General features: G+C 35.0%; 4 protein-coding genes across 4 annotated transcripts; 1 reads left to right on the forward strand and 3 right to left on the reverse strand.

The window, feature by feature from the left end:
• Positions 1 to 114: 114 nt before the first annotated feature.
• On the forward strand, positions 115 to 7878 carry LOC101900757 (homeobox protein 13). Its single transcript, XM_020039348.2, has 2 exons — positions 115 to 1919; positions 3187 to 7878. Exon 2 carries the CDS (start codon positions 3273 to 3275, stop codon positions 5757 to 5759), a length of 2487 nt encoding a protein of 828 aa, XP_019894907.2. The 5' UTR covers positions 115 to 1919; positions 3187 to 3272; the 3' UTR covers positions 5760 to 7878.
• Positions 7879 to 11325: 3447 nt separating this feature from the next.
• LOC101900580 (selenoprotein F) lies at positions 11326 to 12240 on the reverse strand. Its single transcript, XM_005190684.4, has 3 exons — positions 12081 to 12240; positions 11904 to 12028; positions 11326 to 11837 (listed from the first exon to the last, which is right to left on the reverse strand). The coding sequence occupies exons 1-3, from the start codon at positions 12102 to 12104 to the stop codon at positions 11462 to 11464; spliced, it is 525 nt and encodes a 174-aa protein (XP_005190741.1). The 5' UTR covers positions 12105 to 12240; the 3' UTR covers positions 11326 to 11461.
• Positions 12241 to 13830: 1590 nt separating this feature from the next.
• On the reverse strand, positions 13831 to 14672 carry LOC131801281 (uncharacterized). The gene is made up of 3 exons (XM_059119805.1): positions 14559 to 14672; positions 13988 to 14502; positions 13831 to 13932 (listed from the first exon to the last, which is right to left on the reverse strand). The coding sequence occupies exons 1-3, from the start codon at positions 14568 to 14570 to the stop codon at positions 13908 to 13910; spliced, it is 552 nt and encodes a 183-aa protein (XP_058975788.1). The 5' UTR covers positions 14571 to 14672; the 3' UTR covers positions 13831 to 13907.
• A 1912-nt stretch (positions 14673 to 16584) lies between these two features.
• On the reverse strand, positions 16585 to 18141 carry LOC131801282 (biogenesis of lysosome-related organelles complex 1 subunit 4-like). Its single transcript, XM_059119811.1, has 3 exons — positions 17844 to 18141; positions 17716 to 17787; positions 16585 to 17078 (listed from the first exon to the last, which is right to left on the reverse strand). The coding sequence occupies exons 1-3, from the start codon at positions 17901 to 17903 to the stop codon at positions 16716 to 16718; spliced, it is 495 nt and encodes a 164-aa protein (XP_058975794.1). The 5' UTR covers positions 17904 to 18141; the 3' UTR covers positions 16585 to 16715.
• Between the last annotated feature and the right edge of the window lie 219 nt (positions 18142 to 18360).

Genomic DNA, 18360 nt, shown 5'->3' on the forward strand with positions numbered 1-18360 from the left:
AATGAATCTTAAAATCTGCTGTACGCCCAACGTTTCTATTTTGGGGAGCGAATTCATGTGCATACAGAACACATCTCGTCCACTGAAAACAGCCCCCTCTTTTCAGAAATAATTTGACACATTTCAACAATCGGTTTGACAATTACGAGTGACAGTTCGTGTTTTGCTGAACAAATTCTTTTTGCTGAGAAAAAATCCAATTGAAAAATATTTTTATCGAATAACAATATAAAGCAGCGAATGCACATCAACGGCGTTTTTCAATGCCAGTGAAGCGATTTCTTTCGACAGCGACCTGCTAAGCAAAGTTTCCACTGGTGCGAACACCAATACGAGTTCAGTGAATGTTAATGATGAAGTGGAAAAAAGAATAAGAGACATAACAGAATTCTTGGGATCCATATAGCAGAGAAGAAAAGAAAACTATAAAGCAAAGTGCGACGAAATAAAAACTACAACAATGCATACATAAACTAGTGGTGCAGTGAACCAGCCCGAACTATGAATAAAAACTAAGCACAAGGATCGAAGTTGTGATTTCGGACTACTTCAGAAAAGACGGAACGAAATGTTATGCATATTTGTCATATAAAAAGTACAAAATTTATCGTGTGTATGTGAGAGATCGGTCGAATGTGTGAGTGTTGTTTATATGTATGTAGGTATGTACATGCTACGAAGTGAAATGAAATGTGCAAGTTAAGGAATTCTGTTGTGTGTGCATAATACACACAACGTATCAGAGAAATGCAATTTGAAAAACAAGAAGAACGCAGCAGCACACCAACAACAAAAGAAAGTCAATCAAGCGTTAACCAGCAAGGAGTACTCGCCTTCTAAACAAAACAGACCGTGTAGTAAATTCCGTATGCTGAAAGAAGTTTTCTTGCTCTGATATTTCTTCTAAAACCCCAAATGAACCCTTGTCGTCGCGTGGAGGGAACAACAAGATACGTTAGCTTAAAACATAAAAACAACACAAATAGGAATGTCAGACAAATACAAGTTTTTTGAATAAATCTGGTTTCGAAGAATATTCAAAAGTTGCCACATTTTTAGCAATCAGTCCGCAGGACAGGTGCTGCTGGATGATGATGCTGTAAACAACGTTCACGCCAAAAAAAAAAAACAAAGATTGTGTCTCGCATATGAAACAAAATCATTATTAATTATTCAAATCGATTCAGAAAACGTCCCCTTACTCTTTGCCCACGGAGTCATACAAGTTTTTCAACACAACCAAACAAAGCCACTTTTTCAAGTCGTAGCTTAATTCGTTTTTTAATTATTGGATTTTGCACTCACCGTCTCTCGCTCGCTCTCTCTTCTTTGCGACTCATCCAAACCCCCCAAACATCTCCGCTCGCGTGCCGTATGAAATAGGAAAACAAAACCCGAAAAAAACGACTTCAAGTGATAATATTAAATAGTTTGGACAAAACATACAAGCATTCATACGCCCATCCATGCACACAGATATAAGAAACTCTTCTTACTAATATTGAACTCGCGGTATTTACTTTATTATTATTATTGTTATTCTTCTTTCGACTTGACTATTTTCTTTTTTTTTTTGCGTTTCAATACTACGCGCACTTTTCTGTCACAAACAACAGAGACGAAAGGCAAAATATACACACACCACACTATTTCTTCGTTCGTTTGGCCGTCTTCCGCTGAAGCGAAGCAAAAAAAGCGCGAATACGGTTTTTACTGGTTTCACTTGTAATCCACTAATTATGCTTAAACTGATAGAGCCAATTCATCCATAGACCACTAAAGGCCGGTGAAGGTCTAGCTCTTGAAGACCTGTGTGTATGTACCATTTTACATCCCAGGCGGTGCAAAAACCTCCATATTGCTAGGAAGAAAAAGAACGAGAAATTTTTAAACAACCACCTTGTGGTTTAAATCCGACCGTGAGTATTCATGTTTCTAATTCTAGTAACTTCTATAGCTCTAATTCAATGTGTATTGGTACCTGTTGCACTTCCCTTAAGTATTCGGCATTGATTGATGTGTAAAATGTTTACAAACCAGCATCAAATCATATTGGTGGAAGGACCGTAATGTATGGACAGGTCACTCAATGAAATTTTTAACAATTACAATGTCAAAGCTTTGAAGCAAAGGAAAATCGTTGCTTATACGAAACTATGTGAAATGTATAAAATAATGAGGAAATCCAGAAAATATTCGGCTAACTTAAGGTGCAGGCAAATAACAGGCTTTCTTGGCTGGCTTCTTCTTTATAGAACAAAATATGTTTAGGTTCACTTATTTTAATTTCGGTTCATAATCCATATTTGTTCACTTTACAATCCTTTGTTCTTTTACGATAGCCTTCTTAAATGTTCGTTCGCACATCATCATTTTTTCCCATGGTATCGCAAAAATTTCCAAAGCTAGAAACTTGCAGGTTTTGGAACAGAGCATATGTTTCTATCGGCTTCCGAAATCGATGCAATTCAATTGTTATTGTTCCTTTGTATTAAATTGTACAAAATATAATAAACAGTAAATCATATGAAAAGTTCATCTGCAATTCTAAATAAAAAACACAAGATTCACAATTGCTCTTTTCCAGGACCTGCAGGAATCTACGGTTTTGCCATTTTTTCGATATCATGAGTGAAAAGTTGGTTATCGTAGTAACATTTTTACTTTCTGGAACAGAACATACATGTACAGTTTTGCATGTAAAAGCCAAACAGAGAATGAAAGTTTTTTTGTCGGACAGAATTCCATGTTTTATTTAGTCAGTTGGACTTTCGGTTAGTCATTTGTTTAGGCTATTTGTGGTAACTTTTAAACGCAAAGATTCCATGTAAAAGGTAACATTAAAGTAAACGAAATTCTGTTTTAGTTAGTTCTTATTGATTTCTTTATTGTCGTCGGCGACTTTATTTAAAAATGCTTTGGACAAGTTTTAAACTGTTAAAATATAATTTAGAATACAAATTACAAACATATGTATAGATTTATGAATTTTCTAAATTATTATTCTCCTTATAATAATGTATCTTTATTTCTTCCCAATAAATTCTACATTGATTACCGGAAATTAACTGGACCATTCATGTGCTCGGGCCAATATCTTTCTCGATATTCTCGAAATCGGCTTTTCCAACCTGTTTCTAAACAACACTGCACACGATGTCTGATTTTTATTATGTTCACCTAAAGTTGTAGGAGACATTGCAAGCAGACACTGATATATCTCGCAAAAAGGTGGGAAGAATACGAACACATATAAATCACAATAAATAAATATGGCGAACCCACGAAAATTTAGTGAGAAAATTGCTTTGCAAAAGCAAAAACAGGCAGAAGGCACTGCAGAATTTGAAAAGATAATGAATGAAGTAAAGGCCACTCGTGTTCTTGAAATTTCTCCAAACAATGCAGATGGAACCGAAACAAATATACAACATGGGAACACAAATATTAGTGGGGGAGGTAGCGGTACGAGTAGCGGCGCAAGTGGAGGAGGAGCTTCTCCAGATGCAAATGCTGGCGGTGGAACATTACCAGGTAGTTCGCCGACAGCGTATCGAGAGTCGCGAGGTCGTAGTATGGGCGGTGGTCCAATGCGAAGGCCATCGGAACGAAAACAGGACCGCTCGCCTTACGGAAGTACAGCGGGATTAATTTTAGGCGGTATGCCTAGCAATACCCAAAACACTTATTTGAGTCCACCAATGGACACTAGCTGGCGCAGATCAAACTCGGATTCTGCATTGCATCAAACACTTAATATGGCCGAGGGTAACTTTGGGACATCTCCACAGACAAGTTTGATGGAAGATCTAAATTCATTGCACACCAACTACCACCAGAATCAGTCAAGCCAGCATCAGCAGCAACAACACCATAGTCATCGATCTCATTCGCCGAATATTGGTCGAAGTTACAGTCCGCAAGCACAAAGAAGGAAGAGCACGATCCAGCAGAACCAACAACAGCAACAATTGCATTTGCAACGAATACAAATGCAGCAACAACAAGCGCAACAACAACATATTCAACAACATATGCACAGTCAGCAAATGCAACAGCATTTGCAACCGCAGCAGCAGTGTAATGCCAAATTTAATAACACAAGTATACCAGGAAATGTTATGAATTACGCCAACACTGGCTCCTTGCCCGACCTCACTTCTGTCCACTTTGCTGCCGTCTCCAATATATCGCAAATGATGCAACAGCAACCGCAACAACAACAACATACACTTTCACCCATGTTATCCCCCAACCATAGTAATGGTTGTCAAGATCGTGACCAATCGTCAAGTCCATTTAGTCCGCCCAACCTTACAAGAGGTGGTTGTGGTCCACCGTCCCCATACCATCAACAAGAAAATTCCCCAACATCAGCTGTAAATACTTCTACGTCGAATAACCCACTCACGTCGCCGCATTTGTCGTTCACTAATTTGTCTGTACAGTCACCAGTCAGTGTTTCCCAGCAAGGCAACGCACATGCTCCGAATGCCTTCACCACCCTTCCTACTCTTGGGGCGGCTAGTTCCACTGGCAACCTCACAGACTACCGGCAGCCCTTAAATCCTCCCAGTCCGGGTTCTTCCCCGGGACTTTTAACGTCTGGTCCTTCAAACGACATACACACGAGTGCGCCTGCCAGCCCCATAAGACATTGCCCGAGCAACCTAGCCAACAGCTCCACAGCAGTAGGAGGTGTAGGGAATAGCACGAGACAGAATCAACAAATTCAGCAGCAAGCAATGCAACAAACGGCTTTTGGGGCTATCGACTCCACAAACCAGGGTTACAACACGCTTCATCCAGCGTTCCACAATCACTTTGAACAATTCAGTCTGGGAGACAGTTGTCAGTCACCACAAAACTACGATACACTTGAAATCGAAGACTATGTTGCATCTGCTACTTCAGGTACCCAAACGGCTATGCAGCATACGTTTCACAACAAAATGTTTGATTTAGGTGATTTGAATTCTTCATCGGCCAACACAACTAGGACACAGAGCACAAACACCACCAGTAACTGCAACAACAACAACAATATATCAGGAACATCAAGTGATAGGTTGTCCCTGGGCAGTTCACAGCATTTCCAACACACAAATAATAATTCGTCGACAAACGCGTCAAATACCAACGGTCCCACACCATGTAGGACAGCCCTTATAAATAATAACGATAGACAAGACATATTATCGGCCAATTCCTCACCAATACCTTCACCGCTCTCCCATTGTTCACCTTCGCCTTCGTCGCCATTACCAATTCCAATGTCTTCGCATTCTCCTGCTCACCACCAACAGCTATCACTTTCTGTGCAAACATCACCACACCACTCTCCGCTGCATTCGCCACATCACAACTCATCGCCGTTGTCGGTATCGTCACCTGGTCTGACAATGATGGGTGGCAATATATCACCCGTGCCATCGCCTTCTGCTCACATTTTAAACCATCATCAACATAATCACATCAACAGCCAGAACCCGTCGCAGCTGCATCATGGTCATACGACCCACAGCAACTCACAGCACAACCAACATCAGGCACTAAACGTGGTGCACACCCCAACCACCACTACGAACATACCGCAGATAATCTTCTCCGATTATTCGTCGTCTCGCGATATTTTCGATAATCTTGACTTGGATTTAGGCCAAATCGATGAACCTGGCTTACAAATGTTGTCCGACCAAAACCCCATTATGATTGCCGACCCTTCAATAGAGGACAGCTTTCGTAGAGATCTCAACTGATACTACGAGGAAGCTGTTGCAGCTATTGAGAGCGGTATACTTCTGGAAGACTCATTCGATCCCCTAGGACCATTGGTTGATGTAAAAGAAGTGCTCGGAAATCCTCCATCTTCCACGGCAACAGCAACAACACTAGTCATTAATAGTAGTGTGGTAGGTGGCGGTTGTGACACAGCCGGAGACAAGGACGAAGATCATGTCAATTTGCACAAAGAACCGCTTGAAGATGACATCCTAAGCGTCTTGAACGCAGATGAGATCCACGCCGATGAACCCGACGAAGTGCGTAATTTCTTATTTTAAAAAGCGAAACATTCGCGCACCTCACCACCAAACGGAATATGAAAAATCGCAGCAAACTAACCTCATATACTCTTCTGAAGCACAAACGAATCGTCCCTATCCCACTTATTCCTACAAAAAAGGAACTGGAACTACATGCTTAATGTCCGAACGTTTTCACACCGACATGTCTCTTTGCAGCGCCCCAAGTTCTTTCGAATTTGTTTTGGAAATGGAGTTTCATTCAAGCATCCTCGATTCAAATGCTAGCTCATAAAATTAAATTTAATGATGCGTATGCATAAAACATAAACTTCTGTAAGTTTAGAATCTACTTTACGAAATAAGTTTGTATGATTACAAAATGTTGTAGTAAATTACAGTTATATCACCAGGTACAAATGCAATGCGTGAGATTAAGTAGTGCTCCATAATTAAATATCAAGCATAGCAAGAACATTCAGTCCTACCAATCAACAAATCGCAGCAGTCCCTAGCAAATAAATGGGCATGTATGAGCGATTGTGAATTTTCCCAAACAAAAGCAACTCCATAAGTGTCTTAGACCAGTGACGGCAAAACATAACACACAGATTTCCCTAACGCATTAGATTTATGGAAATGCACCTCTTTTTCCATTTTGAGGAAGATTTGAAGGCATATATTGTGTAGACATTTGGCATTCGGATGACAAAATTGATTGTGAAAAGTATAATTGTAATAATCATTCAAAGGATAGTAAATTAACGATATTTCTAAAGTAGTAAGAAAGAATTTCGTACAAACCGTAAGCTATTACTGAGGTGTTCAATAATAACAAGAGAATTGTCTCTAATCGATTGTGTGTGTTTTTTTTCCCATTTTTGTTTAGTTTCATTAACTTTTTAAAACATGTGTCAGCGTGTAGCCCAGATTAATGATTTTTAGCTTTTTTCTCTGCCATTCAAACTTACAATATCATTTTTATTCTTTATTCAGAAGTCAACACATTTTGACATTCCTTGGTTTTTTATTTTCGTTTGTAGATAGCACACTATATCAAAAGATTGGAATCGATGCTATTCATAGAAATCTCGTATTGGAAGAAATCCTAAAAAATCCACAATAGAAACTTTTGCTATCATTTTCCAAAAAAAAAAATTTAGCTTTGTATTTGTACAAACGAAAATACGAGTTCGATCCTCGACAATACCAATTATTCTAATCGAATTTTTTCAGGTCCAACGTCTTACCCGAACAGGCTTACACATATATACAACATTTTCATATTACGTTCCCCATCGAAGCAATAGTATAAAAAGCCGACGTTAAGCAAATTAACGTATTTTATTCTTGTAATAGTCAACACTTTAGCGTTTAAAACAACACTTTACCGAAACCCAATAAGCTTTATATCCTTACATGCGACCATACCATACCAAAATTTATAATATACATTCAATCCAAGTCGTGATCTAAGCGATTGTTAAGCAGCAAAGAAATATAATTACATTGTATTTTCGACCCTCTACAAGTCCTTCGTCAAATGCGAACTTGTAAAATATAAAAACAATTGCTTTCAATCAAATTATAAAAAAGTAATATATTGCGTTTTTAACTATTGTACATTTTTCTTCTCAAAGAGTTAATAAATGTATTCATTTGTTTTTTGCATACATTTTTAATTACGAACATATAAAACATACTTATGTAAGCTATACTGTATAATTGTAATATATTTAATAATTTAAAATAATAAAGAACAGTCAAAATAAGAATCCCCTTAATGTATAATGTAATAATAACAAAGTTATTTGTTTCAAATTAAATTTAAATAAATCTTTAAATTTTAAAATTACACGGTGTTTGTATTCATTTAGAATTTAGCTTCCTTCGCCAATCCAGATATTCTCAATCCACCTCAAAGTTTGTGGAAAATGCCATTAATAATAAAATAGAATAGACGAGGCGCACTTAGGTGAGAACGAGTTCAAAAATAAAAGTGGCGTTTTACATTAACGGCATATTTGTGTTTCGACACTCTCAGTGGAGTGCCAAATGTGTAATATATTCAGGACAATGTTTCCGATCTGCAAAATGCTTCGAGTAAGCCATAATTAAAACGTCATTAACAGATGTGACACCCTTTCATCGGATCATTGCTCGCGCTCAGTCCAACGTGGCAAGCCGAATTAGGAATGCCATAAAAAGTTCATTATTCTTAGTTTATATTCATCGAATGTATTCGCGAAGAAACGCATGTGCCCATCTTTAGGGGTATATTCATGCACTCATTTTTTAAGAATATATTATGTATTCATTGCAGTAATCGACGAGACAAACAGAACCGAATATGGAAACAATGGCATGGTTGATTCCGATATTGCGGAGTACGATAATAAAACAGCAGAGGAAGCTTTAAAGTCTGTATCTTACTAATTCAAAACACTTCCTCCTCTGTTTTCTGTATATTGACTTGCATTCGGCCGATGTGTCAAGGTAGCGTTTAGTCTGGTATCTTTTTCAAATATATAATTCAATTTAAAAAAGAAATTAGACACCGAGTAATTCTGACCATATGTGTTTATTGATATTATTTTTATGTTAGGAAATAAGTTTATGTGATACTAATATATGGTGAACGATACGCGCTGATCTAATTTTGTGCCGATTGTCTTTTGTGTAAAAATCAAGAACTTTTTCAGAGCTTAGCTTGATTGCGGAGGATGCGAAACTGACCACCAGAAGCATAAAAGGGATATGGTAAACCTGTATTATCGAAGAAATTACATATTTTCAATAAACAGCTTGCAACTTAGAGACGGGCGTAAAATGCAGTCGATTATATTGATTTCTAGAACTTTTTGGACTACCTAATCTAAGAAAAGTAAATAATGCTAGCCATTTGGTGTGACATTTTTCCTTATTAGATGATTTATACACGCTAAGTGGACTCAAAAGGGAAACATATGATTTCCGAAATGTAAGGCTGATTTAGGCCTTTTTTTGATATATTGTATGCAAAGTCATTGTCCTTTAGACAGTAAAGTAAATTTCGGGACCACATCTCTTAAGTCTTCGATAAAATAAATAAGATCACCACCAACTGGATAAATATATGACTATTTTTGAGACACGAATTATATCCTCGTGTTATAGTTACATCAATGAACTTGCTTCATAAACGGGTATAGGAACCCATCCATCCCAATTCGTCAACCAAATAGGTTATTTTTTATCCTTACACAAACATCAACAATAAATTTAAAATATGATTCCTTATAATGTATCATAGCTAAGTGGAGAAAACTTGTTCCTAAACTCTTTATAGCACCCATTTTTATCCTTACACAAACATCAACAATAAATTTAAAATATGATTCCTTATAATGTATCATAGCTAAGTGGAGAAAACTTGTTCCTAAACTCTTTATAGCACCCATGTACCATTGTCAGAAGACTCGAAATGTTATATAAATAAAAAAAGTAAAAAATATACCTAAATGTTGTGATGGTATCCATACGATGCAAATGCCCATAATGTCATTAAAGATGCTACTTCTATTTTTAAGAAGAGTTCCAAATACTTCAAGGTTGACAACACATATTAGGGGTTTCGCTTCAACGTGTGTACTACAAAAATCATAAAATTTTCCCTCAACATGTAGAGCTTCGAGTGGTAAAAAGATAGTAGTGGGCCTGTCGCTGTTCCAAAGCATCAATTCACATCGGTATTTCTTTTCATTGGAAGTAAATCCGTAAATTATTATACAATGTTAAATTGTGCCAACAACCAAGGATTTTCAAATATTAATTGTAGTTGTAAAATGCGGACCTTTGGCTTTGGAACAAATGAGGCCGAGATAGTTGTTTATATTACTAAGCTTCAATTTTTAGAAAATATTCAAATTCGGGTGTTTTCAAAATGCTTATAGCAACGTACGCATCTACAATATCTACAGTTTGTGTAGCGAAATAAACCTTTATAGATATATAGAACGTGATTTTGAAAAGAAATGTTGACATTTCATTCAGTTTTCGAGGTTTTTAATTATTTATTCAAAATCAATGCAACAAGTTGTTTGGTTTTTGATTGTTTTGATAGTAATTCTGGCATTACAAGCCAATCAGGTAGACCTCCTCATTGACTCATTAATAATTATTCTAATAGCGCACAAAAAATGAAAAAATTAAGAACACATGAATGGATGGACGGTGTCGATATTCTCCACCATGAAAAGTTTCCGCACCATAACGTAAGCAGTCACATAAGGCGTTTCACTTAGTGCACGACTTAGACATTGTGAAGGAGTTATTGTACTTCACCTTTTTTTCCCATTTTCATGGAAAAAATCCAGTTCTATTAGATACGACTGATTGATTGCTTCTATATCACTGGAAATTGATTGAATTCTGAAGACGAACATTCTTCCTTCTCAAGTTAAATATTAGGATCAACTTCATCACTCACATCATTCTTCAATTTCAATCTAATTCAATGGTCTTCTCTGACATTATATCCACAAAAACAAACGTTCTCGTATATAAATTTTGAATTAATTAAATTACTTACGGTAAGTCTAGATTCCATGTTATTTTCAGTAAGACAAGATTTACCATGTAACTACTCACGATAAAACTTTGCAAAGATCTGAAACACAACTTCGATTCGATTGCAATAGTGTTTATGAAATGGCCATTTGGTTTTGCTAAAGGTGATAAATATAAGCAAAATACTGAATATGTAAATGTACTGTTATCGGAAACGTATACCTGTATGTACAATGTTCTGCCACGGGAAGTAGACTTTATTAGGAACTCTAAATTCCTAATTTTAATTAGTTCATAATTTAAAAGTATCGTTGGTATAATATATTCCCTTTTTGTTCTTATTTTAATATGCATTCAAATACACCAAAAATTGTTTATATAACCGAAATTCTACTAAAATCTCGTAAGTTTTACAAAAAATGGAAATTGTAAAAATTATCTCCAAAGCACAAAAATTTTACAATGGTGTGGAAATTGATTGCTTTTATAACAATAACCAAATTTATGAAGCAGAAAACGCTCAGATGTTCTTTCTTCCTTCTAAAAGTTTTTGGAACCTTTCCTTACGAGTAAAACACTAATGTATCTGAAATAAAGTTGTCTAGAAAGGAAATTTCAAATGGAGAGGAATTAGTTTTATGGTAGTTGCTAGATGTTACTAAACTTTAGTACAGAATTGTAGGCAACCTTCTAATATAATAATTTGTTTTGTTTTTGTTTTCTGCTCGCAATAGATTAATTGGATGTTGAAATCTAAAGATCATTTAATTTGTTTGTATTTGTAGGCAATCACCTGATAAAATGAATTGCTCCTAAAACAATCATATTTTTTTAAGCATTTGTATTCCATTTATTTTCTATGGTAATTTTTGCTATGATTTATGCAAGCGTCACACCCTATTTGTTTTAAGATAATCGCTCTCGTCCTCTTCCTCTATAACACTGAACGACGCCTTGGATCCGACAGTACCCACATTTTCTAAGTGAGTTTCAAAGAATTCTTCAACGGTGTCAGTATTCCATTTTGTAATCGAAAGTGTCTCTTTGACAGTGCCACTGTTATCCAATAATTTGACAATAGGGTCTAAACCTCGAACGTATTTAATAGTTAAATTAGGGAATTTAGCAGGACGCCCACTTTTTATGAAAGCCTGGATTTGCGGATAAGCACGGAACTTGCAAGTACAAACTTCCAAAATAGCCTTTGGGTACCGACGATCAGCTGCTGGCAGTTGATCTAGAGTACAACACTCCCTGCAATGTGGTCTGCAATAAAATAGAAACACCATAAATTTCTAAATTTTATTAATCGTACATGTTGCGAAAGTTTACTTGAGTGCTTCCAAAGCAAAATCATCCAATTTCTCGCAACTAGAACACATAAGCTGACCCTTTAAAAACCCCAGCTCTCGACAGTCTTGAGCCGTAAATTCTGTGGTGACCAAGTGGATAATTGACTGCAATCAGATAATCATCAATAAAGGATTACTATAGTCATGCAAAACTTACAAGGCATAAAATGTATTTAATCATTTCTACGAAGCTTTGAGTACAATCCAATTTGCAAATACACACAACACGTCAATAATCTCACAGCTAGATTGTAAACAACAATACCTGACACAAGGTAGATTTAACAGGTAACCGCATCGGCGAATTGCTACAACAAAGCAACTTTTTTGGTACCCTCAAATGTCAAAATTTACGAAAAGCATACATTCGCCATGACATTTAAAGTTTGTTGCAAATTTGTTTCAACCAATCAGAAACGAGGTGTTTGTTTACATATAATGTTGTGTGGAAATTAAGCCAAGTAATAATACTACTCTCGGGGACCATTACAAAAGCCCCAAGTTGATAGTTAGCCCGAAATGTTTATACAAGCCCAGAACATATCACCAATATAGCCACCAGTAAAAGCCCTTTAAGAATGCCCAGCAATCAAACTTGTAGCCACTTGGTGGATAGAATGAATAAGAGAGAATAAATAAGTGAGCAATAACAGTATATGATTTGAGAATAATCTTCAAGAATGTCCTGTATGTTAGAAATTTTACCAATAAATAAAGAGTGTTATTAAAATATATTGACGAATATTTAAGCTGGAAATACATAAAGCACTTATTTGGCTGCCTTAAGTCATCGGCTAGCTTCTTCGGAAATGAACAAAGGAGTCTAGGGCCAAAATCGAACTAGGTCAACCTAAAACTCCTTTGTTCATCTACGAAGAAGCCAGTCGATGACTTAAGCCAGCCAGATAAGCGCTTTATGTATTTCCAGCCTTATTCATTTTTAAAAAAAGTTTTTATCGTAAAACACTTTTAGTGGAGAAGACATAAACAAACTTTGTTTTTGTGTTGCATTCATTTAAGGCGAATTAATCATTACAACAACTTGTTTTGACATTTAAAGGTGCCGTCAGCTGGGGTTATGCGACTACATAGTAGATTTACCTTGACCTGACAGAACCAATGGCCAACGTCTTTTCAAACCATCCAGGTGGCGAATTACTTAAACAAAACAAGCATTAAAATGTCACAATAATAATTAAGGACCATGGCCCAATTATAAGGTCTTCCTTCGAGCGAATTAATCTAAAAACAGCTGTTATTTTACCATATGAAATGTCAAAATTCATTTTGTGGCGAATATGTTTGTTGTCATTTTTTGTATGTATAACACATGGTAGAAAAATACAGGTAGATGCATCGACGTAGCTGCTGGGACAATGAACCGTCAAACCTAATTTGAAATTAAAAATGTTAAACGAAAAAAATTGTTGATATTTGTAAAAATTGCATGTCATAACAACCTCCAATTTGCGTCGTATTAGAAAACGTATAAAAATCTACTTATTTTTGACAAAACATTTTAACAATTTTGCAATATCAATGTAATGCTACGTAGTCAGAAAATCACAGCAAAATTTAATTTTGCCACTACACAAATATTCAAAAATTTCACATTTGTAACGTTTCTAAAAAATAAGAAAGGTTCTCCTTCTACCCTGGGGATGAAAATGTGAAATGAAATCTTTATAAAAACGTTCATTTGACATTTCTTTCCTTTATAAAAAAATCCAGTCTTTGCACTCAATTTTATGGGAAATCTTTAACATAACATTCATGATTTGTTGTATTTTTCCAAATAAAATTTTGAATGTCATTTTGACACTCTAAGGATCTAGTACATAGTTGGTTTTTACCTACTTCCTTCGAGAATAAACTACCTTTCTAGTCATGACATCAATACAAATATGTTTTTATATGTACACATGTATGCTTAAACAGCATTGTTTATTTCAAAAATTAGCACCTTTATTAGTTCGCACGTTAATTATTTATCATCGGTTTCATGATGTCTGAAAAAATACAAATTTTCAGATTATGTAAAAATAGATTCACATTGAATTTTACCTAGAAAAAAGCTCTGAAACTGATACTGGTTTGGGTCTGATAACAGAGTGTGTAGTTAAAGTTTCAGGTGTGTGGTCAGGGTGTGATACTGGCTGGCTTCCTTCTGATTTAGCTGCATCCTGTTTGTACTTATCTTTGACAACTTGGTCATTGGCAAAACTTTCAACATTTTCATCAGTTGATTTGCTGTCGCCGTTTTCAGAAGCAGATATTTCGGGATGTTTGTGCTTTGCTACCAAAGGCACTGGTATATCCCGTTCGTATCGAACAGAATGTCGGAACACATTTTCGCGTTTACTAATGTGATGCGCTTGTTCTGGGGTAATTGTCGGATAGAAGGGCTTGCTGGTTTCACGTTTAAATTTGCTGATTTCTTTAATATCAGAAATGAGAATTACTTTTTCCTCTGGTTTTGTTTCTATTAAAACACTAGGATTAATTGGTGTCGGATAATTTAGAGAGCTTGCTATTGAATTTGAAATGGCAAAACAGACTATAACCGCAAAATACAATACCTAGAACGAGATTTTGGATAAATATTTAACCTTCCTGATTTTTGGCAACAACTTACAAAAACCTTCATGACTGGGCTATGTTGATCACCTCGCTTAACTAATTCAAAACAAGAGAAACCATTGCATTTTATAGATCGTATCGCTCCTAAAGTACGCACACACCTGCATAACATGTCTATGTACGCTTTGGTGAAAATGGACGTACAAAGTTGCTAATTAAAATCGACAGTGAAGTTTATTTGCTATGGCTGTTATTACAAATACAAATTTAATAACTCCCCAGCAAAATGTATTTTACCCTAAAATAGTTTAGGGGGGTAAGTGAAACAGCTAAGATGCAGTCTGGATTACGCGGAGTCCTTCTTCAGAGCGTAGCCTAATATTGAATGTTGCTTCGTAAAGAACTGATCTCGCCTAAAGTATCCATATATCTTGTGAATCATTTCAAAGAGGATATCTTTTGACATTATTTTATTCAGTCCGGTTGTGTCTCCGGTGCTCTAAAGTTATCCGCAGTTCCCAGGATTGCTTCTTTGCTCTAGCTATAGCTTGCTTATATTCACATATTAGAACATGTTTCTAACCAAATTCTTACGGTAAGATTAAATAAAAATAGGGATTCTGTAATTTCTATAACTTCATTTTTTTTTCAGACTAAACACATCAACAAAATGCAGTAATTCAATTTATAGTTATCAAGCGTGACTAAATATTTTAAAAGATGCCGGAGCAAAAAAAAAAGCGAAATAGAAAAGAACCAAGTCCAACAGTAACAAAAGGAATTATAGCAAGGAAGACCATCGAAAGGACTATGCATGAAATGAATGCAATTTTTCGGACTAAACACATCAACAAAATGCAGTAATTCATTTTATAGTTATCAAGCATGACTTTAAATATTTTAGAAGATGCCGGAGCAAAAAAAAAAACGAAATAGAAAAGGACCAAGTCCAACAGTAACAAAAGGAATTATAGCAAGGAAGACCATCGAAAGGACTATGAATGAAATGAATGAAATTTAAAAGATTTTTTAAAAAGAGTTAAACAAAAATCTTTAGTAGCCTTTCTGTTTTATAAGAATAAAGCTTTTTTAATGGCTTAAGTCATGGGCTGGCTTCTTCATAAAAGAGTATTCCATGATTTTGCAATAATTTGTCTGTTCCATAACCGCAAGAATGTAAAAGTTTTTACCACGATAGCCGATTTTCCCTTTATGATATCGAAGAAAATTGCAAGACTAGTAGATTCTTCCAGGTTCTGGAACATAGCAAATATGTTAATTTTCAAATTATTACACATTTGACAACATCTCATTTTTAAAATGTGTAATTATGAATCCATTGCATAAATCAGAGATTGAACCTATTTTCAATGGTGTAAAAATTTGACAGTCTGGTAATGTCAAAATATATGTACAACTTTTGTATATGTATTTATTCTTTTAAAAAATAAATAAAATAATATTGAAAATTTTCAAATTCAGTTGAATTCCATCGACACTAGTCAAAGAACTATAAAAAAAAGAAAAACTGAAAGTACAGGCATGGTTCCAATTCCGTCATTTACAATCAATTGTTTTTGATTTAGCTTCTTCAGATTCCCATCGATTTGTTGAATAAAGAAAATCTTATTATTCAGGGTTAATATGGCAGCAGGAATCAAAGAAATCAATCAAACAATACCATTATGAAAAATAATGTTAAGTCCAGATTGTTTAGTTTTCAGAAATGAATAATTTTTTGATTGGATTCGTCTCTGTGGCATGTCTGATAATTAAAGGGAAACCATGATGGATTAATAAGGTAACTTTCTGCATTCATGTGTTTAATTTTTTAGTTAAACACTTGATCATTTCTTCTTTTTAAAAAGTGAATACATAAATCCAAACGTAAAATGGGACCTGTTTTGTATGTTATTAAATTTGACGAGGTAAATTACAGCAAATATAGAGCTGGTTATGCTTATTTCAATAAAGGTTACCACGGTAACATTTCAATTCTACCCTGGTAACATTCCAATTTTTATCATCAAATTAAACTGAATGAATTAATGAATTGGATAAATAAAATGGTGTAGCAAAACTTTAAATTATCTGTGTTATTATTAGATTGAGTCGAAACATAATTGCACCATGCTTAATTACTAACTATGCATTAAAACTGCTAGTCTTAGAGGGGATGCAAGGTAGACGACATGAATATACTACAGAATGCTTAATTGTTTTTTGTAATTTTATTATCAAAATATAGCTTTGAGTTAAAAATTTGAATGGGCTGGTATTCAATGCTTGCATCCGATTTTGTCGATGATGCCGTTTCTTCTCCATTTGGCGTAGAAATCGGCAATGTTTTCGTCAGCAATGGTTTCAAAATCAAGCCTTTAAGGCTGTAGTCTGTTACGTTGAGTTCATGTTCTGCTAAATCGATAGTCTTTTCCATTTGATTCATATTATCGTCTACAACTTGGACAAACTTTTCCAAATTATCAATTCGACTTTTTAATTCCATGAATTTAGGAAGAAATGTCAACACTCCACTTGTATACTGATCTATAATTATATTTGATACGCCCTTGACCTGCAAGAAAAAATATGATTAAAATAACAATAATATACCAATTACATTCGAGGGATTAAGGACAAAGCAGAACCAAAGTTTTACGTATTATAGATAGACTACCATGTGAAACTTTTAGTGTTGTTACTGATAAATCGTGATAGGACAATTATTCTGTTTTTACTTTACATTAACATTTACATATGTTTGTATTGTTTAAGTTGGCCTCTGGTCTCAATGTTCTTTTTATTTTTTATCTAGTTTGGCTCGAGGTCAGTAAAATAAAAAAAACTATAAATTTTATTTCCAATATTTCGATCGGCATGGTTCACGATCGATATTTCATCATTTCATTTGTTTATATTCTCAAAACCACTTTACTTCCACAACACTCTACAAAGATTTGTATGCGGAAGTAAAGTTGTTTTGGGAATATAAACAAATGTCAGTCCCTGAAGATGATCGTCGACGCCGATCGAAATATGGAAAATGAAATGATGAAATAAAATTAATTGTTTTTTTTTATTCTACTGAAGGTGGTCGTGAAAGCTCTTTGGTATATTAAATCAAATCTTTGAAAAGCGGATAATTCGCCTATTTTTTTTTTTATCAAATTATTAAATTATACAAAAGAGTAACGATTAGATTCACACTTTACATTGGCCAAAAGTGATTCCAGCTCATCCAGTCGAGTTATCATATCGTCGATGCTCATGCAAATGGGATCAATCTATAAAAAAAAAAGATAATTATAATGATGACACAACCATAATAGGTGCCACAAACCTCTTTCTCCAGGCTAACGCTTCCAATTAACTTCGAGAAATCATGGGAAGATTTGTCCATTATTTAATTATTTTTATGAAAATCAATAAAATCAAAAACCTCCCAACACTATTAGCAGCCAGTTTTGTCAATGGACATCACTCGTATCGGTTTAAAGTTTTGAAGTTTAAAGTTTTGATGCTGACTACAAGGATACAAAATATTCTACAAAACAAACGATTGAAGACATATATTTTATTCTCCTGCTCTTATCAGACCAAAAACACACTTAAGCAAACAATATGTCTGTACATGTATTTTACCATATGAAATGTCAAAATTCATGCTTGAGGCGAAAATAAATATTTTCGCCTTGACAGACGAATTTTGTGGCGAATATGTTTGTTGTCATTTTTTGTATGTATAACACATGGTAGAAAAATACAGGTAGACGCATCGACACAGCTGCTGGGACAATGAACCGTCAAACCTAATTTGAAATTAAAAATGTTAAACGAAAAAAATTGTTGATATTTGT

This window comes from Musca domestica, unplaced genomic scaffold, assembly GCF_030504385.1.
Source record: "Musca domestica strain aabys unplaced genomic scaffold, Musca_domestica.polishedcontigs.V.1.1 15, whole genome shotgun sequence".
Taxonomy (NCBI): Eukaryota; Metazoa; Arthropoda; class Insecta; order Diptera; family Muscidae; genus Musca; species Musca domestica.

Coding starts and splice junctions, on each gene's coding strand:
- LOC101900757 (XM_020039348.2), top strand. CDS start 3,273: ATGGCGAACCCACGAAAATTTAGTGAGAAAATTGCTTTGCAAAAGCAA.
- LOC101900580 (XM_005190684.4), bottom strand. CDS start 12,104: ATGATTAAATACATTTTATGCCTT. Junction 12,029..12,080: donor TTAAATACATTTTATGCCTT/GTAAGTTTTGCA, acceptor ATCTGATTGCAG/TCAATTATCCACTTGGTCAC. Junction 11,838..11,903: donor TTTGCTTTGGAAGCACTCAA/GTAAACTTTCGC, acceptor ATTTTATTGCAG/ACCACATTGCAGGGAGTGTT.
- LOC131801281 (XM_059119805.1), bottom strand. Junction 13,933..13,987: donor GTTTCAGAGCTTTTTTCTAG/GTAAAATTCAAT, acceptor GTATTTTTTCAG/ACATCATGAAACCGATGATA.
- LOC131801282 (XM_059119811.1), bottom strand. CDS start 17,903: ATGGACAAATCTTCCCATGATTTCTCGAAGTTAATTGGAAGCGTTAGC. Junction 17,788..17,843: donor GCGTTAGCCTGGAGAAAGAG/GTTTGTGGCACC, acceptor TTTTTTTTATAG/ATTGATCCCATTTGCATGAG. Junction 17,079..17,715: donor TGGAATCACTTTTGGCCAAT/GTAAAGTGTGAA, acceptor TTTTTCTTGCAG/GTCAAGGGCGTATCAAATAT.